Source organism: Epargyreus clarus, unplaced genomic scaffold (genome assembly GCF_041222505.1).
Source record: "Epargyreus clarus isolate Ecla_fem2 unplaced genomic scaffold, WU_Ecla_fem_2.2 ptg000007l, whole genome shotgun sequence".
In the NCBI taxonomy this organism is placed as follows: domain Eukaryota; kingdom Metazoa; phylum Arthropoda; class Insecta; order Lepidoptera; family Hesperiidae; genus Epargyreus; species Epargyreus clarus.
In genome coordinates, this window is record NW_027332215.1 from 17,427,509 (window position 1) to 17,454,846 (window position 27,338).

At 33.8% G+C, this 27,338-nt stretch overlaps 1 protein-coding gene and 2 non-coding genes across 5 annotated transcripts in view; 1 reads left to right on the forward strand and 2 right to left on the reverse strand.

Annotated features, from left to right (window-relative positions):
• The window catches only part of path (solute carrier family 36 member pathetic), a 36,478-nt gene extending 21,465 nt beyond the window's left edge, over positions 1–15,013 (forward strand). The window contains exons 1-9 of one of the 3 annotated variants that reach the window (XM_073074911.1): positions 1,178–1,262; positions 2,271–2,325; positions 3,602–3,687; positions 6,638–6,712; positions 8,139–8,289; positions 10,454–10,575; positions 10,918–11,002; positions 11,884–12,356; positions 12,715–15,013. In XM_073074911.1, the coding sequence (XP_072931012.1) occupies positions 2,317–2,325; positions 3,602–3,687; positions 6,638–6,712; positions 8,139–8,289; positions 10,454–10,575; positions 10,918–11,002; positions 11,884–12,356; positions 12,715–13,111 (1,398 nt within the window). In that variant the 5' untranslated portion in view covers positions 1,178–1,262; positions 2,271–2,316 and the 3' untranslated portion in view covers positions 13,112–15,013. Of the gene's footprint in view, positions 1–1,177; positions 1,263–2,270; positions 2,326–3,601; positions 3,688–6,212; positions 6,412–6,637; positions 6,713–8,138; positions 8,290–10,453; positions 10,576–10,917; positions 11,003–11,883; positions 12,357–12,714 lie in introns of those variants that run through there. The other 2 variants (XM_073074910.1, XM_073074912.1) reach the window with 2 other exon arrangements.
• Positions 4,167–4,239, reverse strand: TRNAV-AAC (transfer RNA valine (anticodon AAC)). Its single transcript has one exon. It is a non-coding gene; the product is annotated as a tRNA-Val (tRNA).
• Positions 4,458–4,530, reverse strand: TRNAA-AGC (transfer RNA alanine (anticodon AGC)). Its single transcript has one exon. It is a non-coding gene; the product is annotated as a tRNA-Ala (tRNA).
• Positions 15,014–27,338: the final 12,325 nt, after the last annotated feature.

Consider the following 27,338-nt stretch of genomic DNA (forward strand, 5'->3'; position numbering starts at 1 on the left):
TAAAAATTGCCTTGGCAAGTAATAAAAATAAAGGTTGTGTTTTACGTTTTACGCTCATACCGAGTCGGATATTTTTATTCAATTTTTAATTTAAATTTCTGCCTTGTCTCGATCGAACCTGGGAATATTGTATACTGGACTTACTAATGGATTATTCAGTCCCACAAATCAACGTTGTCATCATTATTTTGTAGATAAGATAATTTTAGGTTTGAGTGATAGGTACATAATACCTACATAATACATCATACCTATCTGTAAATCAGAATGAAACTTTAATTTTGTAATTTAGACAACATTTTCATTGAACAAAATGAAATTATTTCGATATCAGATTATTGGGGAAACGAGTTTTCTTTAGGAGGCAAAATTAGATCGATTATTACAATTAATAAAAAAATATTTAAATTGTAATAACTTCTTAGTTATACATTTTATTGTATTATGTTGTTACACTATTTGTATAACTGTGTATTATGGAATTGATCAAATAAAATAAGTAGAATCGCACACATAATATTAGATCACGTTTGCATAGATCGTGCAGTTTAAATTAATAGATTAAATATAATAAATAGGTTAAAAATAAGGATGCCACCTTATTTGAAGAAAAATAGTAAGTATTTCTTACAACACTGCAAAAATATAGTAGGTACATTGGAAAAAATAGGATATTAGTATGTCCGACAAGGACCTTTATCTCTACAATCTATATGTTAATATTGGAAAATGGAAACCATTGCTAATGGAGTTATAACGGGGCGAGCCCCACGACATCTTGGTTAAAAATAAAAATATAGTACCTACTTTTCATTCTTTATTATTTTTCTATAATTTAATATAGGACAATTGAGAAAAATATTGTACAAAACGTATTACCAAGATGTCGTATCTTGGTTAAAAATAAAAATATAGTACCTACTTTTCATACTTAATTATTTTCTATAATTGTAATATAGGACAATTGAGAATAATATTGTATAAAACGTATTATATAATATATAGGGTGGTGATTAATTTGCGCCACCCAGTATAAGTGCGGTTGGCAACCCTAGCTTGAAACCCTCTAGATTTCGGCTGAACACATGTATATATGGGTATTGTTGTTCATAACACAAAATATATAGATATATATACATATACATATCTTGGCGGAAATGTTATTATTATTTTAGTAAATAATAAACACTGATGTCAGTCTCTATATGAAGAAAGATATTTCTGAAATCTCAACAACAATTAATCAACGCAGGGTGTAGGAGGTAATATAATTTATACTGTGATATCTTCAATAACGTCATTAATAATGTTTGATAAACCCGTTCTGCGTCTTAATGTAAATTAAAACTTCAATTTTGCTGAGTCATTGTCTATATTTTATACGAGTTTCCGTGAAATATTCCGCATATACAACAATAACGTATTATATAATAGGTATATGATGGTTTTGTCCCTGTAGTTCTGGGACTAGAATCGGGCTACGGTATCCCCTGCCTGTCGTAAAAGGCGACTAAAAGGGAGCTTGCGGGGTTGCGGGCGGCAAGAGTGGGAGCTCGAACCGTCCAGTATGCTACCCCTTGAAGGACGGCGGTATGTGTGGTCGCATACCGTCGTAATCACCAGATGTTGTGAGACGTGCGAAGGCTCCCCAGGGCAGAGCCCGATTCGGGCATCGCGCTTGGAGGACTCCGGTTGTGTGCCGTCGGAGATCACGGAGTTCTCCAACAAGCGCTGAGGACGGCCACAACGGGATTTTAGTGCGGTAAAAATCCCACATAACCCGGCGTCGCTCCCATGTCGTCGGGTACCTTTTGAAGGTTTCCCCCTCGAAAAGAAGTAAATTCAAAGTAATAGTGTTAAGGTAGCCACTGGTTTGTCCAGCCTCGTGCTGGGCTTTTAAAGGTAGCAAAAGATGCGCGTGTGGACGTAATCACGCGCGACAGGTACGGCACCCTTAAAAGCAATACAGACGTGCGTTCACAAAACGTGCTACTGAATCGCAAAAGTACCCGCAAAAAGTACAACTGCACGAACAAATGACATGGCATATATTGCAACATGGCACTCATGTAAATTATGTATCCCTTTCATAAATAATCGTGTTTAAATCTTTGTTGTAAACTAACTATAACTATAAATACGGAAAATAACCCATCACATAGACTCAACTCATTACCTTGTATATGACTGTAGGGTATGTTTTTATAAGTCCCATTTATATTCTAAATATATTTTATTACTTTATAATAACCACATTTTTTTTGTTTCAGATTAAGGAATAATTATAGGGACCAGGCGAAGAAGACATCATTCAAAATGGTTAGCGTAAGTATCTCTTTATATTTTTATACAAGCAGAAGTTATAAATTAGTACTTATTAGAAGTTATTTAGCGGTTGTGTATTGACAATATTACTACTTCTGGCCAGTTAAGTCATACAATTCAAGTGCTGTCAGCGACTATCACTTTTTTTTATATAATACCTAGGAGAAGCAGCCGAGCATGCAGTCCATCTGATGGTAAGTGGCTACTGCTGCCCATGGACATCCGTAATCAATCACAGATAAGATTAGATATACCTACCTAAGGTCGGCCACAGATGCGTCGCTACCCCTGAGGACTAAGCTCGGACGCCTCGGATAAGTAGGTCTTCCTTACACACTCTTCAAACCAGAACACAGCAGCGTTTAACACTGCTGTTATGAGGTACAAATAGATGTGGTGCCGCCGGAGTCGAACCACAAAGGAGTTCTACCACACTCAACACTCTGTCGCTCGTGCCTTCATTATTTTATTTTCGAACATTTATTTATTAACTGGCCGAACCGGAAAACTTTGTACCGCCTCAAAATCTATTTATCAAATATATTTCATAAAAAAATATGACCTATGTTACTCGTGGGTAATGTAGCTTTCGAATGGTGAAATAATTTTTAAAATCGGTCCAGTAGTTTTTGAGCCTATTCATTACAATCAAACAAACAAACAAACAAAGTTTTCCTCTATATAATATTAGTATAGATACATAACTTCATTTTTAGAATTTAACAAATATATATTATCACGACTTAAAGTGGAAAGGTATATAATGATTTGGATAAAAAATTTTGGCTTCAGGGAATTGTACGACACCACGTAAGCGTATCGCATACACCTACACATTAGCAATTCATCACTTTTATAAGACCTTATCTGAACACACTTCATCATCAACCCATTACTGCCCCACTGCTGGGCGCGGGTCTTCCCTCAGAAAGAGAAGGATTAGGCCATAGTCCACCACGCTGGCCGAGTGTGTATTGGTAGACTACACATACCTTTGAAACTTATGTTTTTTAAGATTTGTCCGGTATGCAGGTTTCCTCACGATGTTTTCCTTCACCGTTTAAGCAAGTGATAAATAATATCTAATACGCACATACCCTTGAATAGTCAAAGGTGCGTGCCTGGGATTTTAACCTCGGGCCCCTCGATCAAGAGTGCGAGTTACTTAACCTAGTGGTTAAAAAACTCGGGCTATCACTGCTGACCACACTTAGTTAGCTTAAACAGCTAACCCTGCAGTAATAGCTTATTTAGAAATTTATTGTAATATACACAGGAATCAAACGGAGGCATCCCTCCGGCTCAGGAGCTGGAGACCTTTCTACCTCGAGATGAAAAGAACAAAGAAAAAATTGTCAGTCAGTAAGTAAAAACAATAATATTACCTATATTGACATTGTTAGTCACGTCGTGCCTACGGTGATCATTTCAATTTCTTTAAAGAAAAGTACTTTATAAACAAAGGGATAGGCTCTTTTTAACACGCTTTTATTAGCTTGACCTGTATGTATGTAACAGAATCTTTGAACTCGATTTTTACCGACTTCGATCGGTCCGATTAATTTAAAATTTTGAACACTTACAATAACCGATGACAATACACAATTTTAATAATTTTATCCCATTCAACTCATTAGGATCGTCAGGAATCAGGATTAACGACTTTCCTTGTGCGATTTTAGCGTGGTTTTTAATTTTTCAACTATAATTATAGTTTGTTCTTTTTACACAATTTAACATACAACCTAATATTTTATTTATAGTTCATTATAATACATTATAAAAAGAGAAAAGTGAAAAAACACAAAAGCGGAAAAAAAATCACCGCCTCTCGAGATAAATGCCTCCAGAGAGAATCGAACTCCCGACCCATGGTTTGTTAGACCATTGCTCTATCCTCTGAGCTATGGAGGCTGATGCTTTAAATCTCGAAAACTCCTATTGGCTGTGATCAATAGCTACAGCGCATGTGCGATACTGTGCAGGGTAGCCCTTAGGACATTTTTTCTATCAAGCGTGTTTGTATCAGATTATAAAACGATATATCAGATTATTAAACATTTTATCATATTATAAAAAGAAAAAAGTGAAAAACACAAAAATAGCAAAAAATCGACCTTCGACATTATAAATGCCTCCAGAGAGAATCGAACTCCCGACCCATGGCTTGCTAGACCATTGCTCTATCCTCTGAGCTATAGAGGTTTTTGTTTTAAAACTCTTATTGGATTTGATCAATAGCTACAGCGCATGTGCGATACTGTGCAGGGTAGCCCTTAGGGCAATTTACGTTTCGCGCGTATTTTGTCTTTATTCCCTCGGATCTAACAAACAGGTGGATGAATTTTGACAGTTAAGGTGTCATTATAATCGTCTCAAATACTCGAGTGCCTTTATATAGGTTATAGAAGAAAGAAACAAAACGGCAGTTTTTTGGCGCGAAATAGTAACACATTGCAAAAAAAGTTAACCGAACCTATCGAATAGGGTATCAAAATAAATATACTTAAAAAAACTAAAAAACACGCTTTTATGATAAAACGAGCTAAAAAGTAGAAAATAATTTTCAATCTAGGAATCAATTAAGGAACAGTAAATAGTATACCTAACTGTAAAAAAAGCGTGGGGTGCTCCATTTATCAGTTTTCGAAAAGCACACTTTCCACAAATTATTTTATATATTTATTTGCACCGGGTATTTATATTAATTTAAAACAAAACTTACTTCTTAAAACAGGGTTTCTCAACCTAGTGTCTCCACGTCCACAAATAGATTTTGAAAACAATAGCGAACCCCTTTGTAAACCTGCCACAGAACGCAATACAAGTGTTTTATTTCAAAAAAATAGATTAAGATAGTCACAAGGATAAATAGATATTTATTAATCAGTAGGGGTTCTTGTTACTTGTCGCAAATTAAGTCTTTAGGTCACGCGTGCTATTCGTGCGTGTTACATGCGTGAATGAGCTGCCATTTCGTTTTCTCGCGTGCCACTACGCTTTACGTACTCTATGAGATTACGCGTACTGACGTACCCTATGGGATAACGCTTAGCCTTTGAGATATTATATCCTACTAAAATCAATTTTGCTTACCATAGATCGCAATTTATAAAGTTTTATTAGGGGGAAATTGTCAAATATGAAACCTTATACCTACATTTTTATATTCTACACGTCACAAGACGGCTGAAAAACGCTGCGTGAGTTCTAATCCTCATGAAAAATGAATCATTTCTTAGTTTGCAGAATCGTTAATTAGGTATCTACCTGTTACATGCATAGTTGGCAGTTCAATTACAATAATATTGTATTTTTATTCATTTATAAAATAGCAGTTTCAGCACTTTCAATTTTACTCTTATTACCAGGTCACGATAGTGACAGTGCAGAGTCAGTTATTTATTCGGCACAATATAAATTATAATTATGTCATGTTTATATGTACATGTTGCTTACAACTGCATTTAATGTATATTTTTGATTATCGTATAAAGAGTGGTAAACGATTCAATCAATTGAAAATCAACTGAGGGCCTAATGGGAAACTTGAATGTTTATTATGTACGTAAAGACGTATTCTATATAAATGTATCACTTCTAAATACATTTTATAATTATGTTTTGTACATCGTTAGCGCATTAATTATTGTGTTATTTGTAGAATAGACAAACAAAATATACCTACTTAATTTTTAAAACAGTAATCATAATAAATAATCTTCTCGTCCCGACCACACTTACAAAACAATTACGGTATTAACTTAAGAAAGTATTCTTAGCAAGGTAAAGTGTTATCTACCCTCAATTTCGACACAAAGTTAGAAGTGACATTGTTACATTATATCTGAGGTTACTACAAATTATAAGCAATCCTCGCGTTACATAAGGCAGTATATACCAGTAATTAAGTGTTTGTATACATTGTCAGGTTTCCCAGGTCGAAAACGTATGGCCTCTCGGTATTAGCTGTGAAAAGTCGATAGAATCGTGCAAGTGTTAGCCTATTAATAAATAGTCATATAGAACGACTCAATTTTAATTTGTGGATCAGAACTTTTGTGAATGTGTGTTTATAATAATGAGGTGACATAATTAAACTTTTAATATTAAATTAGATATTCTACATACTTTGTTATAATACGATTGTTATTAGTTATTTATTTATTCTTAGTTCCTTTAGAGTCAAATGATATTGTCATGAGAAATAATAATTAGCACCTTCAACATTGCAAACAGTTTCGTGCAAGGTAGCTACGGGATCCTATTCCAAGTGATAGTGTGGATGTAACGTGAGCATTACTTCTTACAGATACAACATGAGCAAGGATGCCGAGGCGTCAGATTTCGATCCGTTCGCCGAAAGAAAACTGGACAAACCTACGTCGTAAGTACAATATTATATTAACTTCGTACTTTACACATAACTATTAATAACTTGTGTAAATACTGCTTGAGTTGTTTTTTTCTTATTATCTAATATATAAAATTCTCGTGTCACAGTTTTCGTTGCCATACTCCTCCGAAACGGCTTGACCGATTTTGATGAAATTTTTTGTGCTTATCCGGTATCTATGAGAATCGGCCAACATCTATTTTTCATCCCCCTAAATGTTAGGGGTAGTACAATTTTTTTTTTATTTATATGGCTATACGTTTTCCGGCTCAGCTAGTACTATATAAGTAGCAAACGAGAAAGCAGCCAACTTTATGGTAGAAGGCCTATACAACCCATGGACATTCATAATGACCTTCATAAACGCTTGCAGTTCTATGTCAGTTGGACTACAGATGCTTTGCTGCCCCTAAAAACTAAGCTGAAATGCTTCGTATATCTCGTTAATCTCACCCTCCAAACCCGAATACAGTAGCGCTTATCACTGTTATTAGAAGTATTTGTTCCGGTGCTATCACCGTAGTGGAACCACGAAAAGTTCTGTGACCTACATAGTTTGACGTCTCATTTCAAATAATTACGAAATATTAAATATAGTACGAATATAGTAACATTACCTAACGGCATAATCTGTCAATGCCTATGTAACCGTAGTGTATCTTACATAAAGAAATAATGTAGGTACGTAGGGATGCGATGCATTTGTAGTAGTGTGTTTGTACACTTAGTATAGGTACAGCATACTGCAATGCCTTAGCTGGCGTAACGAATATTGAATAACAATTATACAAATACATATTATTATATGTATGTATACGTATAATATACCATAACGAAACATAATGCTTAGATAGATACCTACTTGTTTACGATGTTATAATTATTTTATTATATGCATCATCAATGTGACGCAAATTATTTATGTATAAACTACGTAAGTTACTACATACTACTACTACATAAAAGAAAAACTTATAGGTGTACAAATTTATAAATATTTTAAAAATAAATCCCTGTCTACATTTATTCGGTTAAATATATAAATTTAATAATAAATGTACAATATATAGGGTAAAGTCTACATTATATCGTACCACTTTTCATTGCATCGTCGAAGATCACTTATGGGGTTTACAATGACGAAATAATAATTGAAATATGATTTGATATCTTGACTTCCTACTAAAATGAGCTTTCTATCTTTGTTACGGCATCCATAAAAATATATTCTTAAAATTAGCGGATAAATTCTTACACCAAGATTCCGATATATGGGTACCAAGATACATAGGTACATACTGGTACCACCAGGGTAATAAATAAATCCTTATCGTTACTGCATTTGACAAACAGGGACGACACTATGATTTGCCATTACCATATACAATATTGTACATAAATGAAATTTAATTTCCAGGAATATGGACACCCTAACCCATCTATTGAAGGCCTCGCTCGGCACAGGTATCCTGGCCATGCCCAAAGCCTTTCAATGCTCTGGACTGATATTGGGCATCTTCTTCACCATCCTCGTTGCTGTTATTTGCACCCACTGCGCTTATGTTCTCGTAAGTATCTTGTAACAGCTAAGAACTATCCGCGACTTGCATCCGTTACTAATAATCAATCTATCCAATGTTTCCCTAAAATTACAATAGACAAATTGTCGACCAGAGAGCGGGCGTTAATTTATAAGTATGTACTTATACATATTTTATTTCCTTGAAATCTTTAATAATTAAGAACCAGCTGTGCTAAGAAATTTGGCAATTTAACATTGAAAAGAAACATAATACTTATTATAATAATTTAACTTAGATCTGCCGTGCCATTGGTATATTTCTTTATCGTCTTTTGCGTTGCGAAATTTATTATATTTTTGTATACAAAAGATCAAATGCAAATTAATTTCATTATAAGCGGTTTAGTTGATAAAGTGACATTTGCTGGGCTGCGGTTGCGATTTTACACAGATCTTCTCCCAAAATATCTGCCAGATTCGTAGCTAGAACCCATGGGTATGTCAGAAGGCTGCCAGGGGCCAATCTTCAGGGAAACTTATTCATAAGACTTATTCATTGGAATAATCTAGCTAATCTATCTTACAATCAGACAAAAAGGTCGTCGTACATAGGGACAATGAAAATATAGTGCCTAATGTAATTATAGTGCCTAGTCTTTGAGCTGCTATCTGATACAAGCCCATCGGTTTCAACGTATAATTCTTCTACACTCAGCTTAAATGATCATCACTGTTCACGTTCAAGACTTGGTAACTCGGAAGGTGATCGAAACTCTCTGAGGTTCAACTTCGGCGGCACCACTACCATAGCTATATTTGCCTAATAACAACAGTGTTGAGCACTGCCGTGTTCTGGTTTGAAGGGTGTGGTAAAGGAGACATACTTTTTCGAGGCGTTCCAGCTTACTCCTCAGGAGTAGTAGTGCATCTGTGGCCAGCCCCAGGTAGGAATCTCTTATCTGGTGTTGATTACAGATGTCCATGGGCGGCAGTCGCCACTTACCATGAGGTAGACTACATTCTCGTTTGCTACTCCTATATTATATACGAGTAAAAAAGCTATCAGAATGTAAGGTGACTACGAACAAATATAATCCAGGATCTGATGTCCTGTGTGATAATAGTTGTAATTAACATTGGTCCTGTTAATAAATAATATTAAATCTTATACCTTACGCTTATAACTGCTTATTCGTAGCCTTCGTAGGGTATTATCACTATCGTCACGCCATTATTTCGCGGAATTTATTTGTTTTGTTCTTTGTTTATAGTTTTGTATAATTTTGTAAGCTTAATATATCAGATCCCATGATTTGAGGTTTATATCTCCCATACCTTCCCTATTTATTTAAAATTTTTACATTAGCTGAAATACGCCATAACTAGGTATTGCGTTATAACAACTATGTGGCACCTATAGCAGTTTGACATGAAAGGCTTGCAGCTTGCAGCCACTCATTGTTAGCCCAAGGCTCGGATTGAACGTCAGATCCAGTAGCGTTATTGGTCCAAATGTCAAATCAACTTGGTTTATTTTACATGCGCTTGACGCGAAGGTATATGGTCACTGCGCTCTTCTACTAGTAATATTAATAAGTAGTAGGTACCTAATGCTTCCTTAGTAATTTATGTGAAGTTTAAATATACGACGGTAGTTTTTTACAATCTATAGGTGGGCCGTGGGTTCAAAAGCTGCATTACTACCGCATTGCTCAAAACTGTAATATTCAACGTGTGTACTGAAAAATGTGTTTATGTGCTTAGCATATGTAATGCCAGCAATTGCGCTGCCTTTAAATGCGAATGTTCATACAGATGAAACTTCTTAGACCCCAGGAATCGCAAAGCATCTGTGATCGGTTGGTCATAGACGTCCATAGAGAGTAGTGACCAGTGACCACTTATCATCAAGTGGACTGCATGCTCTTTCGTATTTACATCATGTAAAAAAATCATAACATTACTTTATAAGTACAAATTCCTTGCGAATAAATCTGATAATAAGTACCTAGCATCTCTAGAATCTAACATGCCTAGCTTGCTAGCTTTGCGTTGCGGTTAAGAATTTGCGTACCAAATATAGAATTTTGACAATTGCCCTACGAGAAATGGTAAACTCGATCCTCAATAGGCAAAAGTTGGATAGACTCATTTAACGATATCTTTGAAATAAACAAATAATAAATATATATTTGTACAACTTGTTACAGATCAAGTGCGCCCATGTGCTGTACAAAAAAACAAGAAGAACGCACATGAGCTTCCCAGACGTGGCGGAAGCGGCTTTTGATAATGGACCTGAATGGATTAGAAAATGGTCCAACGCCTTTAGGTACATATAATCAATTGTTAAAAATGTATTGCAATGTTGATATTATTAGTATTATTTTAATTAATAATCTATTCTATTATAATAAGTTCTTATAGCCAATGGTTGGTACGGTTGTATGAGTTAGCATAACAAAGAATAAAGAACGCTCTTGACGTTTGAAACTATTTTGAGCGGAAATAATAGAAATTGGAATTGGTTTATTTTTTCAATATAAACTTTTTCTATAAAATATATGGATACTATTAAAAAAGTTGTTGCATAATTGATGTTATTGATTAATTTAAAAATATTAGCAATGGTAATATACTCATTTGTTTTAAAATATGTTACTTTATTTTTCAGAATCTTCATTCTTGTCAGTCTCTTTGCTACGTACTTCGGTACCTGCTCCGTGTACACGGTCATCATCGCTGAAAACATATCCGCGGTAATTAAATCACCATAAGTATACTTACACTATAGTAGAAGTTAGTTACCAAAGTAGCCATGTATATGTTACTTTGGTAACTAACTTCGTATGGTCAAAGTGATCAAATAGGTACTATACATAATGATGTACTTATAATAACTAATTTGTCCAGACAATGTAATCAATTAATGACTTTATTCGGCTGTTATATATAATAGCATGTTAAAGTTAGTCAAAGTAATAAATAATTTTATTGTAAGAGCCCGAACAACGGTAAATCTTACAATTAACTGAAATTATTAATGTTGAATCCATAGATTAGTAAAGATACTTCGCCGCCTTGAAATTGAATGAAGCCACAAACGGCTTATTAGTAAGTTCTTTTTTGAATTCTTGACAAAAACATTTTTAGAGAAAATTTACGAATAAATAACTAATACTGCGTAATTTACATAATAAATAAATAATGATTTCAAATATTTTAGGGACATTTTAGCACGGAGACGTGGCAAAACTTTTTTACGCAACTATTTCAATTCTCAAAACATACATTATGGGTACATTTTCTTGTTAGGAGTGAGTAATCTTTACTAATCTATGGTTGAATCATGTTGTATCAACGTCATCTTGGTTGTTGTATACAGTAACTACGAATCATATAGTTTAGGTCCGAATTATCGTGAATCGGACTTACCTGCTCGCAGAATGCTACCGCGCGCTGCTCGCTTAGTTTTCTAATTAATATTTACCTATACTTGTTTTATTACTTTATCCAAGTCTTTGAAAAAATATATATATAATAGCTGGTTAATGTGATTAATTCCGTGTTACTCATCACTTTGACCACATTATTCTATAAGCTCTGAATATTATGAATTAAAAATATTTTCTTTTTTCAGGTCGTTAAAAGTCATTCCGGAGAAATGTCGATCAGATTGTACATCGTTACTCTTTTGCCGCCGCTTATATTGATGTCATGGATCCGAAACCTGAAGTACTTGGCCCCAGTCAGCATGATCGCCAACATCTTCATGGGTGCAGGCCTCGGAATCACTTTTTACTTCTTGGTTGGCACAAGCCCTCTTAACATGGATGATGTATCGAAAGCAAAGAATATTATGGAATGGCCCACATTTTTTGCCCTCACCATATTTGCAATGGAAGCTATTGGTGTGGTCATGCCCTTAGAGAATGCGATGAAAACGCCGCGCTCTATGCTCGGTATATGCGGAGTACTGAACAGGGGAATGTCGGGTGTGACCTTGGTATACATTCTGCTCGGCTTCCTGGGCTACCTGCGGTACGGCGAATCTGTTAAAGACTCAATCACCCTCAATTTGACGCAAGAAGGTGATTCGGAAATCCATAAAATGTAAATATAACAGTTAAATTTATTTATTTTTCACTTCCTTTTCACCTTTTCCGAATGGTATTCACGTATGTCACATCATGGTATTTTTCGATTTGGAAGATGTGGTTAGAAAATATAAGAACATTCAAGGCACCCGGGGTACTGTGATGATATATGCACTTCAGGCTGGGTTCCTATTATATTTGGAATTGATTACAGATGACCGCGAATAATAGGTATCACATCGGATGGACAACATTAAATTTGCAAACAGTTTTATGCAGTTATATTCAATTTACCTTATATAAAATATAATGATAGTCTTCCGAAAAGCAATATAAATACACAAATATTTTATCTCACTTTTATTCACTTTCAGTCTCGGCGAAATAGTCCAGATCTCCATTGCCATCGCAGTGTACTGCACTTTCGGTCTCCAGTTCTTCGTCTGCGTAGAAATTGTATGGAACTGGATGAAGGACAAGTTCACCAAGCGCCCAGACCTCGCAGACTACGTGATGCGCACTATCCTGACAACTGTGTGTGTGATGCTCGCAGTGGCGGTGCCTAACATCGCGCCCTTCATGAGCGTCATTGGCGCTTTCTGCTTCTCCATCTTGGGACTTATCGTTCCTGCAATCATTGAAGTCATCACCTATTGGGACATCGGCTTCGGTCCCTGCCAGTACCTCATTTGGAAAAATATTCTTGTTACTATTTTTGGTGTTTTCGCGCTTGTATTCGGTACCAAAGATGCTATCTTGAGTATACCTTAAATATCTTTCCTAAAACTCTAAATACATATTAAATAAGTTTGTATTGAACTAAGGAGTGATAGTTTTATAGGAGATAAGGCCTAGCAATTTGACTTTACGAGTTTACGAGTTTCGAGCAAATTGCGAAGTGCATAATTTTAGGTACGTGTGATATTTTGAAAGAAAATTGTAAGTATTCGATATTAAGTTGTTTCTATATGAAATTGAAAGCATCTATGATGTAATATTAGACATGAAATTTCAATTGCATTCCCAAGTAATCAAATTGAGTGAATAGAATGTTGTTGTTGCGTACATTTACATAGTAGATAGTAATTAGTGTGTATGCATCTATTATGTTTTATTTTATTACAGTGTAATCACACCTGTAGGTGTGAGCCACGTGGAGTACAGACGTATTTGTACTAAAATATTACAGAACCATGTAGACAAGGTACAAATGTTGGATTATAAATTATCTCCCTACACACATTTTCAATGAGCTTTAGAATTAAAACAAAGAATATTTTTCTACTGCAAATATTTGAACGTGAGGTATAGTCCGACCAAAAGAAAGACATGCCATTCTGAAAGTGTACCCCTTAAGGCCTTTAAGGCCACCATATTACCATATCATTATATTCCTGCAGGTGGTTATAAAAATATCTAATAAGATTTTTTATAAGATTTTATATTACGTTTTATTTGAATGAAGGTGTAACATTTTAATATATTTACACATTTTAGAAGTATATAACTCTTCTGCAATTTTCGTCATGAACAAAAAATATTCAACGCGCTAATTATTAATAAAAATATAATAATTAAGAACACAACACAAACTCATCTACTTGTATTAATCGCAAGAAGATGGTACATAAAGTATTTTTATCAAATCATTCAGTAGGTTCTGTCCACGTCGGGAACCAACAGATACTAAATTAATACTGATTTTGGAGTCACACGGGCCATTTTGTGGGCTTAAATAGAAACCACATTCCCAATCAAACTCGAAGCGATTTTTGTTCGCTTCACTCGCACTTCACCGTGAGCCATTTTATTATTGCGCCGTCAGTCTTGCATTCTCTCATAAGGGCTCGTTTACACTGCCACCACGTCCGGCAAATTATATCGTCTGCGAACTCACAGTACTAGTTATTTACACAGAGGTAACGATCTTCGACGATAGGCATGTTCGCCTGACGACGGGTGTAAATGTACCCTTACGTAGCGCAATGTTAAGAAGCTGAAATAGGCTTACGTTAAGCACCGGGAATTTTTATACGAAGAGTATATAGATTAAATATTGCATTTAATGTTTTTAATCTATTTGCATGTTATATGTAGTGAAAATGTAATTAACACAATTTTAGCGTATGACATGAGTAGGTACGAGTATGTTTCATTTAATTTGAAGTGTTATATGAGAATTCAAATTTAAATGCTATTTTGTGATACAAAGGCCTAGGTTTTACCGGGGCCTTGTTAATAGAGATCATTACATCCTAACATTATTTAACTAATCGTCTAATAAAAATAGGTACCTACACATACACGTTCGTAAACTTTGTAAGTAAAATCATAAAAAGTCATCCATTTGCATAATCTCCATGACAAAAATAATGTTTACGAATGGGGACCAAATTTTTGGTGCCTTTGGTGTATTTTATTTTAGCATTATGTACCTATTAATGTAAGTACTATTTACATAGTTTAATAGGCCCATAAGTATTAGATATGTACCTATGTATTATCTACAAGTTCCTAAACTCTAAATTATGTAGAATTGTTTATTAAGTTGTCTTGAAAGTTTCGTTTATAATTTTATTGCTGTATCACATATTTGAAATACTTATAATAGTACTTTACACAGATCTAATGCTAAAATGTTTTAATAAAATAAACATAAAACAGGCACTACTACGGTTTTGGTTTTATTTGTTCACTGTCACTTTTTATATATATATATATTATAGGAGTAGCAGACGAGCATGCAGTCCACCTGATGGTAAGTGACTACTGCCGCCCATGGACATCCGTAATCAACCTCAGATAGGATTAGATATTCCTATCTGAGGCCAGTCACAGATGCGCTGCTACCCCTGAGGACTAAGCTGGAACGCCTCGGAAAAGTCTGTCTCCTTTTCCGCGTTTCAGCAATGATAAATAACGAGCAGGGTAGCGCTGGTCCATTTATGATCTGCGGCGCGCGTTGGTTGCCCGCTCCGTGTACCCGTGTACGTTCCGGCGATGTACCGCACACGCAACGGTCTTACAATGGAGACAGCGCGGAAAGGAATTTTTATACATTATGTCAATTTCCATTAATAGTCTGCAACCGTACGTCCCACTGTTGCGGCGTGACAACGTTGCGGCACCACACCGGCCTGGGATACACCAATGCGGCACAGCACTGCTCCGTGAGCCCTGGCTCAAAGTGCGAAAAAGAAACCGCCTTGTCGTGTAATTGTAATGTCTATGGTATGGATTTATAAGGGCTCGACAAAGGGAGAATTGATAACAACTAAAAGTAATACTTTTTATCAAAATGATGGTTAATCAAAAAGACAAGTAGGTATTTTATTGATAATTTATTTAATGTCTAATACTAATGAAGATCAGAACTAGCGTATGTCGACGGATAACATTTCGTACACAATGAAACACTTATAACGCATTAAATTACATACCTACTAACTAATATAAAGATCACGTAGTACCCAAATCAGATTCAATTGCTTTCTGTAAGCGTAGCGACATTGCGACGAAGGAATACAATCAAACTTATAACTTATGTCGAAATTGTAAGCACCTTTAGCTTTTCCGGATATAACGCTCTAATTTATAGAAGTCTAGGATTACAGTTACCAAATTTGAGAACACACACTTTGCTAGTAATAAGAAACAAAATTGCATATTAGGTGACAGTCCCGACAAACATCATGTAGCATGAGAACGAATCCATGAATATGGTGAAATAGCAGGGAAGATTATAATATCATATTACACGATGTCTGTCAACATTTTTTTCTCAAACAAGTATCAAAGTAGTCTAGACCCGCAGTAATCCAGCAATCGTTGCACAAGACTGAGCGAAATAACTACTATAACGCCTTTTACTCCATAGTAGTAGTTTTTACAATGCGTTGCAATCCTAAGGACTAAAATGATTACGTCATATGTAAGTCAGCCGGCATCTACAAACTTAACAGAAACGCAGAAGTGCTTCATGCTACACATGGATGTGACGGTGGTACCTCCACAGTCTCTAGGGCTAAACCATCCCTCAAATTATAATGAGCATAGCAGTTAAAATTTAACTAGTTGGATTACAGCGAGCGCTACATTGTGCAGTGCCAGATTACCGCGGGTGTACTGTTACATAAAATTACTACCATAATAACCAATATAAAAACTAAAACAACCGGTCTCAAGTAGAAAGTTTTAATGAATAATTAAACCGTCTTGTCACACATCCACCAGTTCGAAAAAGGCAAGTAGTAATTAGATAAAGTGCATCAGGTTTATTCAGAATTTAGAAAAAAAAAACAAACAAATGACTTTACAGATGCTGCAACTGATGCAAATGAATTTTTACTTCATTTCAACTAACAAGAGCTCATGTTAAAAAAATACCTACCTAGTTCAAAAAAAGGTGTCTAATACTAATTTTTAATACTTAAAAGGCCGATATCAAAGCTTTATCTACTTTAACACTAAAAAGTGTAGCCTAGACCGGCTGAGGGGTTTTATATTGGGTCTCACAAACCGTGGTTAGTAATCTCACTTCTTTTCCTTCTTTGTTCTTTTTCTAAATTTTGTGTGAAAAACATATTGAGGAAACATACTCAGAATAATTTAGAAGAAAGTTCAAGCGTGAACTCTCTAACACTTGTCTAACGTGATGGAATATGGCCCAAACTCGTCTCACGGTGCCGACGCCTAGCAATGGCAGAATAATTATGATATTGTATCACTGTTTTACAAACGTTTTCTTTACAGTTGTGTGATTGTTAATCATATATACTGTATTTAGCATATATTCCTATATAGAAATAACACCAGAAAGTCAAACCACCTTGAATGGAATATTAACTATAATCAAAATGTAAAAATCCTAAAAAAATCGTTCGAAATGTCCTGATGCACTTTACACAAAAAATAAGTACATAATAAGTATTAAAAGCCTCTACTGACAGATAAAAGTATTCTACAGAACTTCCGAAGTAGGTGAAATAGCTAACATTGAGCAGAAATTATGTAACCATTCATAATTCTATCACAATTCTCAAAACATTTAAACTATTATATTTTCTTTTTTACAAAATTTACTTTATATTTTGTATGTACCTATGTATAATATTTTTGAAATATATTGCTTATTGTTTTCAATTTTCAATCACGCCCATTTTAGCGTAAATTGAGTAGGTACCTATGTAATATGCGTGCGTGATTAGGTCACAGTATAAATATCTATAGATCCTTATACTGCGATTAGGTCCATGTCCGTATTATGTTCGACCATAATGGAAAGAAAACAGGACTAAATTTAAAACCTTGAGGGCTAGGACGTACAATGCGGCGTCGCATCATGACACTTGCCACGTCGTGTAATGCTGCGATGTCGCGTCGTGGAAATATACGGCGTGCGTATTAAATAATCAGTTTCATGAAGATTGATTAGATTGCAATAAAATTGCATAGGTTGTATGTCATCATGCTTATTTATATTCTTTCTATTGTCCATAATGGAAAGAAATAATCTCACGGGCTGATGCCCATAATATCATATCTGATGATATGCATCAAATGCACTTAAGTTAAACATTAGCCACGTCTTGCACGTAACGTATAAAAATATATTTACCTACTGATTTTATATTATATGCTCGACTTGGCAGGAACATTGCCGTGACACCGGATGTTTTGTTCCACAAATATTTAAGTCGCAGACCTGTATTTGTGACCTAAGTACTATTTATTTATTACCACACTGAAACAATTACAGCAGAAAAAGTGACAACTTAACATGCAGGGATAACGCTTACTTTTTATTTTCAGTTGAAGGCGGATAAATAGCATCAAAAAAATCGCCCTAAATGACTTAAAAACACACATACCGATTACCATAAATAATATTTAAGTAGGTATAACTACTCTGAGGCTTATCAAACATTCAGTAATAACATTTTAATGTTAAAATTTGAGTATATATACTCATCTAAGATGGGATATTGCTATTGTTTATTTATTTATTACTTAAGCTACAATATATTTATATTTCGTTGTGACCATACATATAACGGCAATGATGGAATGATGAAATCAGTGCTGATAATGTATTACCATAATTTTGATATCTAGGTATTTCTATACCAGCGTAATTGAAGAAATATCTTCAACCAAGGAGCACGGGGTGCTTTCGCCAAATATTATTTACCAGAAAATTTGATCATTTTGAATTTTGACTTTGATCAAATTAAATAAGGTTAATCCATCATTAATCAACAGCAAGCCTAAAGTTAGTCGCACGTGAGGTTTTTAGTGTCATTGTACTTAGTAATTCCAAATATTCTGAACATTATACGGACCTGTACATTTACCTATGTCTAATATATTCAGGACTTAGTATTCGTAAGTCTTGTAAATTAATTTTATTATCCTAACGCTTACCATTTTTCTGTACCAGTCTACACAAAAGTCGATTGACAACTATCACTGAAAAAACCCTAGATTTAAATCAATAGATGCGCCTTGCCGTGCGAATTCAATGTTTGTCAACATCGATGTGTTGAACGTGCTCACTCGAGTTATTAATGAAACAATGCAGATGCCGCCTATTCAATAAGTGTAAACAATTGATTAACAAAAACAAAATATAACGCTACTTCAATAACACGCAAGGATGCCGCTCCACCAGAGAAGAGCGAAGTAGTCACATGTGTGTTAAATCCACTAATAGAGTTGCTAGATTTTCATTTAGGTACCAAAATTTCGTTTAATTACAATAAAGCAATCCTATTGGTGGATTTGGCACACTCCCATAGCTTAGCTACCTCGCATGTCTCTAGTGGAAAAGCACCATTATTCTCGTTTGGAGTTTCTGAACATATATAGAACATTATGGAACAGATTTCCGGCTGAAAGGCAAAAACTAATTTATATCTATGTAACTACTAAGATTTTGATGTAACTTTCAAAAGTGACCTGAATATACAAACACTTCCATGTCAATAATTTACATTATCTACACGTATAGATAATATTGAATATAATATTCTAATGAGTTATTGTAATCGTCCTCTTACAACTAAACAGAACATTATTAAAATTATTTTATGCATAGGTACTAAAGAAATTCACGCAGGCACTATTCTCACTATTACAGTACTAATACAGATGTAATATTAAATCTTGTAAACTTAAGTATATTGAAGACAATGGATTTTTCTCACTTTAAGACTTGTACCTATTACTATACTTTATTGGCTCTAATTCTAATCGTCTGAATATTAAACACGATAACAAACCTATTATTAGAGTATTCAAGGGAATAAATCACACAATTTCAAAAATGGTTAATCTCATAATTGTAGGTACATTACGTGACAATATACCAGCTACGAATAAATGTAGGCACATGAAGCTAATTAACTCACTGTTACACAATCAGCTACATCTGTCAACGCTAAGAAATAACGTTAATATTATTTGAACACTCGATGTCTGTCTAATAGATTCCATGTATAGGAACAAAGGTACGTATAATAAAGCTGTAACAATGTTATCTAACAAATTCAGTATAACGGCAAAAACGACGGATTATCATTAACTCTATTGCTACATCTCAATATCATTAAATATGTATTAAAAATTTAAAAACTGCTATTAATTACAACTGCTATTAAATCTTGAGAATATTTTAGAGTACTACTGCACTACTAACGAGTACTTTTATATAAAACTATTTGACTCTGTCACCCCTCCTATTTGATAAATAGACTTATAAAAAAGGAAGAAAGTAAACAATTTAAAATAATTTAACAAAAAAAACATAAAAAATATGACTTACGTGAAAAAGTTGAGCTGATTAAATTAGTATCACCTGTCTAAGTCTAATTAGTGTTGACGATATGACGTCATTATTCTTCTTCGGATATTACACTGTATTCACTAAATTGTAGTCACGACGTTCAGTGTTGGTACTGCTCTACCGACGTCGTCTGGGACGTACAGTGCAGATGTCAGACATCTGATATATGAAGAATTGAACGGAAGACTGTCAGTAAAAAACCTAACCCCACAACCCACTGCATCAACCCCAAACCAACTTGATTTAATATGAGCTTTATGGCGTCTCTGTACAGGAAGTGATCCATTAAGGGACACAAACCCATGACATGTCATGGCGTTATATTTTCACGGCGTGGTGTCGTGCCGCGGCACGGCGCCGTATCGTGATATTTACGTGTACACGGCGCTTTATCATATATCATGTAAGGCCTTAAACTTCCCACAATAGGCTTTTCTGCAAGTGACAAAAATACACTTTTTATACATCTGCTGTTTAGGTACTATTTAAGTACCACTTTAGACCAGCAATATAGTATTTAAAACGAGAATTATGTACCTAATATATGAATCTCTCGTCAAGTTTCAGGTTTATGAAAGAGTCCTATTACGCAAAGTATATGAATATTAAATGAGAAAATCATTTCAATTGACTTAGTCGAAATAGACAATGATTGTAAAAAACTGAGACTCAAATAATCAAACTTAAAAGCGCAACAAAAAATAAAAAATAAATTAAAATTAAACCAATGATAATTTTGAATAATCACTAAAATCAATGAAAACTGTATCAATGAAAAGAAAATCAAAAAAGTGACTTACTTCAAAATAAAAGGATTCTCAAATCAAAATCACGATGATATTTATCTTAATGATTTGGTGAATAAAAAAAATAAATATAATATTTATAAATGTGAAAAATAAACAGAAAACGTTTTAAATGGTTAATGTAATTAATAAAAAAATATGTAAAATTATTTACAACTTAATCTAAATGTCTTTTATACGATACAATTCGCAGCAAAATGATACTATCTAATAATATCTGTTGACATTTTATAATAACGTGCATGGATGTAGCTAGAGGAGTTGAGGTAACTGAAAAAACACTGCACTTTAAATTAAGAAAAACATAATTCATTTACGCAGACAAAAATACTCTGAAATCATGTATATACATTTTCACATAATGCCTACAAATCCTATAATTTACATAGATATTCAGTAAACACTATCAGCACACACAAAATTAGAATGACGAAAATGAAAATTAGCGTTTTTATTATTAAGCCGTTCCCATTTAGCAATCTATCTAAAATATCCAGCTACACCCATGACTTAACAGATTCGTGATAATTAAAAATAGGTACGTGTTATTTAAAATATACATAATAATCTAAAATTAATTTTATGTCTAGTTTACAATGAATAACATTTTAAGCATATACAAACTTTGTTACAAAATAAATCAAAATATAAACACCGATCGGTAAGCCTTTCTACACCTAAATGGCACAGATTTTTGTCAAACAAAATTTGGACGCCTAATTCGTTTGTGTTACTAATATCTTATATAGTTGACCAGTATTTGTATAAAGAGCTTCCATGTCCTGTCTAAATTGAGTAATCAACAAACAGTATAAAGTTTAAGATCTCTATAGATTTTTCGGAATACCTACCTTGATACGCTGTTCAGAATCGCTGTTCAACATAACCTTAACAACTTTTATCTCATTTTGTAAACAATTAGGTAATTTTCTTCGTAACTATTTTATTGAATGCAATGAATAGCCACTATAAGCACCATACAATTATCTCGCGTTTTAAAATAAAATCACATTAAACAGATAAAAATATAGGTTTTGCCTTTTATATCCAAAAGTTACGATAAGCTTTCCTTAAGTCCTTTATTTTTTATATTTAAGTCGCAAACAAGCAGGCAGTCCACATGACGGCAATTGACATGTCAAATAGTGGCAAAACTCTCACGGAGGTCGGCCACAAATGAACTCATTTGTGGCCGAGTGGTCTTCAGGTGTAGGAGCTACTAACTAGTAACTACTACACCTGAGGACCAAGATGGAATGACTGGTGAAAGCGTTATATTATCACGCCTTTCAAAACCTGAACAGAGCAACCAGTAACACTGCTGTTAGAAAACAGAAATAAAAACGACTATGGTGAGTATAGTTAGTGACAACCGAACAAATGAAATATATTTTTCAAATACCTAACAGATTCCAACAGCATACTTCACACATCACCTGCATTAATGTATCTGTTAAATATTACGTTAAACAACGTTCCTGAAATCGAAATATCTAGTTCGAACCAATTGAAATAATGCAAATATTATTTCTGTTTACAAAATCTAAAATTAAATCTATTCGACTCATAATAAGCATATTATTAAATTTGTACATGAAGGCAAAACGGGTTAAAGAGGTATTAAATGTAGCAATATGGTTTGAATATTCACATATTTATGTTGGCGGCATATTTTTAACACTTTCAATTTTTATTACATGTGACAAAAATCCACTAGCAAGAAATGTTATCTAAAAGAACTATTTTCACTCCTATAAGAAGTTATATTTTTGTATTTTGCCATAGAAAAGAATACTTTTGAAGACAGAATGTCGTTACATTACAATGTTATTTATTTTACAGCTAATTCCTTCTAAGTCAGAGAAGTGTAAAAGCTCCCCGGCATTTCGTAACAAAAATCCAAATAAACTAATTAAAATGTAAAATATCAATTTATTAATTCTGAGCATCAGTTAAGAATTTTATAGACCCTGATTGGAAACTTAACGTTAATTTTTAAAACGTATATTATTAGTATTACACTTTTCTGCTTATCAAAAACTGATGCAATCATATATTTATAAGTAATATAATACATAAACTACACTAAAGAATGAATGTCCGCCACACTACTAACAAATGATATAAAATGTGTTGACCCAGGATACTATAAATCACTTTTTTCATTGCCAATGACCGTCGGCAGTCACTGACGTCAGGCGATGGTAGGCGACGGTCGAAATGTGTCGTCGACCGTCGCCTACAGTGAGACTGTCGCCATCAAACACTGGCAACCCTCTACAGCTGTCCGTTTCATTTTATTATGTAACGGGTACTCACGATATGCGTTTTTTATTGCCGATATTTCGACCCAGTTACAGGGTACTTGTCAACGGTTTCTCCCCTCCACCTCAGTTTCGCCGTGACCACGATCCATGCAACTGGGTCGAAATATCGGCAATAAAAAACGCATATCGTGAGTACCCGTTACATAATAAAATGTCTCAATTCCGCGATAATTTTAGTCTAAAATCATATATAGCTGTCCGTTTCGTCGTTAGCGACTACTGCCGAATTGCCACAAATGTCGTCGTACGAAATATCCTTTTAATATTTAGCTCTTCGTTACAACCCACAAAAATAATTATTAACAGTCAGAAAGAAAGATTAACAACATTATCGTAGTGTACCAACGGGTGATTCTTTAGTGTAGTTGATGTAAAGTTACACAACAAATTAACTTTCTTGCAAATTACAAACGAAATTTTGTAGATATTAAAATTTAAATACAAATCACGAACTGCGAGCATTCTGACAATTACAAGTATTCAATCTAAAAATGTTACCCATTCACAGAAAATCTATGAACTTAAGTGTAAAATACCTCTCCATCATTATTTACTTCTAAATTATATTTTACATTCAGACCAAATACAGTTAGATATTACAAATAAAGATGGTAACAGACATCTATTTACATACCGGTAGAAATTACATCTTACACCTAAAATTTCAAACTACAGTTATACTGACTTTATTGCGGTTCTCACTGATTGTTTAGCAAAAAGATGCTATGTATTTGAAACACATTAATAATTACCGAATACCCTACTAAACATTCAACAATAGACTCATTTTTATTACCACCTAACTAGTCACATACAAACTGTACACCGGTCATCAAAAAAATTCACAACTAACGAAATCTGATGTCTATAAAGTAAAAAAAGTTTTATTCGAATAATTAGAATATAATGAAATACTTCTACTGAGGCAGAATTTCTAAGACTAAATAGGCACTGTAGCCAATGGACAAACCATTCGAGAAATTCAACTAAGATCGATTTCCAATATACAGCTCACGTAGGTATATTCGCCTTCAAATCAGCTACATACAATCTACAATCTAACCCAATTTTGCCTACTAAAGTTCGAAATACGACAATTTGTCAGCAAGAACATCAAAGTTTGACTCTGTAGGCAAAACTAAGGCAGAAATGTAACATGAAAAAAGGCTAGTAGGTGTAAAAATAAAGTGTTTTTTAAAATTATTCACTGTTTTTCCAAAGCAAAAAATATACATACTAAAACTACACTAAATTAAATAAATAAGTCAAAGGATATACCGAACGTATTTAAATTAACAAGTAATATATAACGAAAAGTGATCAAAATTTGAAAGTTATTAAAAATAGTAATATAAGACATGCAATTCAATAATAACCGCGTTTATTATATTCTAACGACATATTTTAACTCTAACTTCATTGGAGTATATAGTAGATATTTAAAGGATGAGATTCTAATTATATGTGAGTATCTCGTTAACAGATCTAGGTCGATATTATTATTGTCGATTGTCGATATTACATATGATGCAAAGTGGTTTAATAATTCATGATTATTAGTTTTAGTTATTGAAAAGTTTGACTTCAGTCACTATATTAGTAAGATATTAATTAGAAACCGAAAACACATACAGGGTGAATTTTTCAAATAGGCCTTCAGGGTCGAATCCGAAACCATAAGATTTTTTATTAAAATCGGCCTCGTAACTCCTTTCAGCATTTTTCGCTAATCCTTATAGTTTCGGATTTGGCCCTGAAGGCCTATTTGAAAAATTCACCCTGTATATACTGGTATCGAACAGATACTAGGTTAATACTATAACATATAACAATTCATTCTTCACTCGTAATAACACAACATTACATATTCGTAATTGTTCTAAAAAAATCGAAATACATGAACGCAGTGCAGTACACTCAATATATTTCGATCCTAAAATACCTGAATACCATAATAGTATAAGTAGACGTCACTGTATTCAATCAGAAAATAGCTACTATTTTTTAGCGTCGTAACTACACTAGTATTAATGTATTGCCCTTGAAAAACTTACCTATCGATATAACAAAAATAATTCTAAAAAATGCTGGGATAAATTAATTTGAGTACAACTGTCGCGATGATTAAATAAAAATAATAATTATATTAATACTTAAAAGCGGATTGTAATAAATAATTATATTATAATTAATATAATATGGCAACTGGACACATTATTAACGTTTGAATTTTGTAATTAATGAGAGCATTGAAATAAATGGAATAAAAATAAAACATACAATAAAAAAATTAAAATAATGAATGTCACGTAGCTTACTTGTCCACTCCATCAGATTTATGTTATATGTAACTTAGTCTTAAAAAGTAATCAAATCGCTGGGCGCTCATTCCGTCTAATTGACTTCCAACAATAATCGAATAATTGCATTTTAGGCACATGTTGGACAAAAATAAATATAGTATAATTGATATCAACAGACAAATGATAACTGAGCTACGTATATGTTACTGTGAAAGCCAGCAATAGCGTTACAATCTAAGATTTATTGAGAGATCCTAAAGTTTAAGTTTACAACGGTAAAAGCACGAAATTATCTTATATCACCGTTTATTTCGGACTTTTATTAGTACTATATTGCTAGATCTTTCACCAGATATACGGTAAATGTCGAAAAATAGACACGTTCCGCGTTTTCTGCGGCGAGACATTTTCCGCGGACCAATCGTATAGTGTTCATTAAGGATTGGTTAGGTTGGGTTGGAATATATTAGAAAATAGGAACTACTACGTACTAATAACGCTACTACGTCCTGCTCGCTTAGTTTATGTGATCTACCGGCAAATATTGGGATTTAACGTAGTTTGTGCTTTATCAGTAACATATACTATACATGCATAGGAAAACATGGAATGTCGTTTTAAGGCATCAAATACCTTATATATGCATGTAAGTAATACTTAGACAATCCATTAAGTAACTCTACAAAAATAACGTTTGCAAGGTAGGCCCCAGTGAATGCTAGGCTCAGCAATTCCAATGAAAATATGCTCATATACATACAAGCCCAATAAATGTAAATTATCGTAATAACTTGAACGTGAGGTATTGCTCACATTCTATGTAAGTCCAAGCATTACTTCGCGCTGCAATTACGTAGTATACGATAAATTTACACAGAGGGCTCTGTCGTGCCACGGTAAAGGTCACGTTTATATTAAAATATAAGTTTTAAATAATATAATTGCGAATAATTGACTAAATCATATGAAAAAACAAGAATACAATATTAATGTATAAATACTAAATAGTAATTAATAAATATTCAGTTTTAAAAACATTTGCTGCCTACATAAAACACAGTGCTTATATATGACCTGAATTAACATAACAAGAACAGAATCAGAACAAGAAGGAATTTAAGGAATACTCCTGGAAGTAAACATACAAAAATATTAAACAAAACGCGGTAATGCTCAAATACTTGAGGTTAAAACAATCAATCACAATAATACGCCTATATTTTACGGCTACTATCAGAGAAGCTAAGATCCATATCCATACGTTTCCATAAGTCCATCCATAGGATTTAATCCAAACTGCAATATGTGCAAACTGAATCTTGATTGTGACAATACTTTCCATTGCCCAAGTTCATGATTATACTACCAGAGGCGGAGATAATGAATTCGAAATAATTACTACCAACTTCAACAATATCCTTCCAAGTTGAACATCTTATTTCATTACCTGACGGAAATGCAAAAGTGGACAATATCTTGCTAAGGAAGACAGTACGGAAGTACGGAAGGAAGGAAGTAAGGAAGATACTGGGTACCTAGTGCGACTGTAAAAGAGACAAATGAGGCAAAAAAGCTACTTATAACCAGTATTTTTTTTAAAGATTAGACATCTAGGAATCACCCAACGAGTTCAATAGATAATTTATAAAGAACCAGGTTAAGAAAAAGTAAGAAAAATAAATGTAAGAAGTATAAAATAAATAAAATAAAATTACCCAT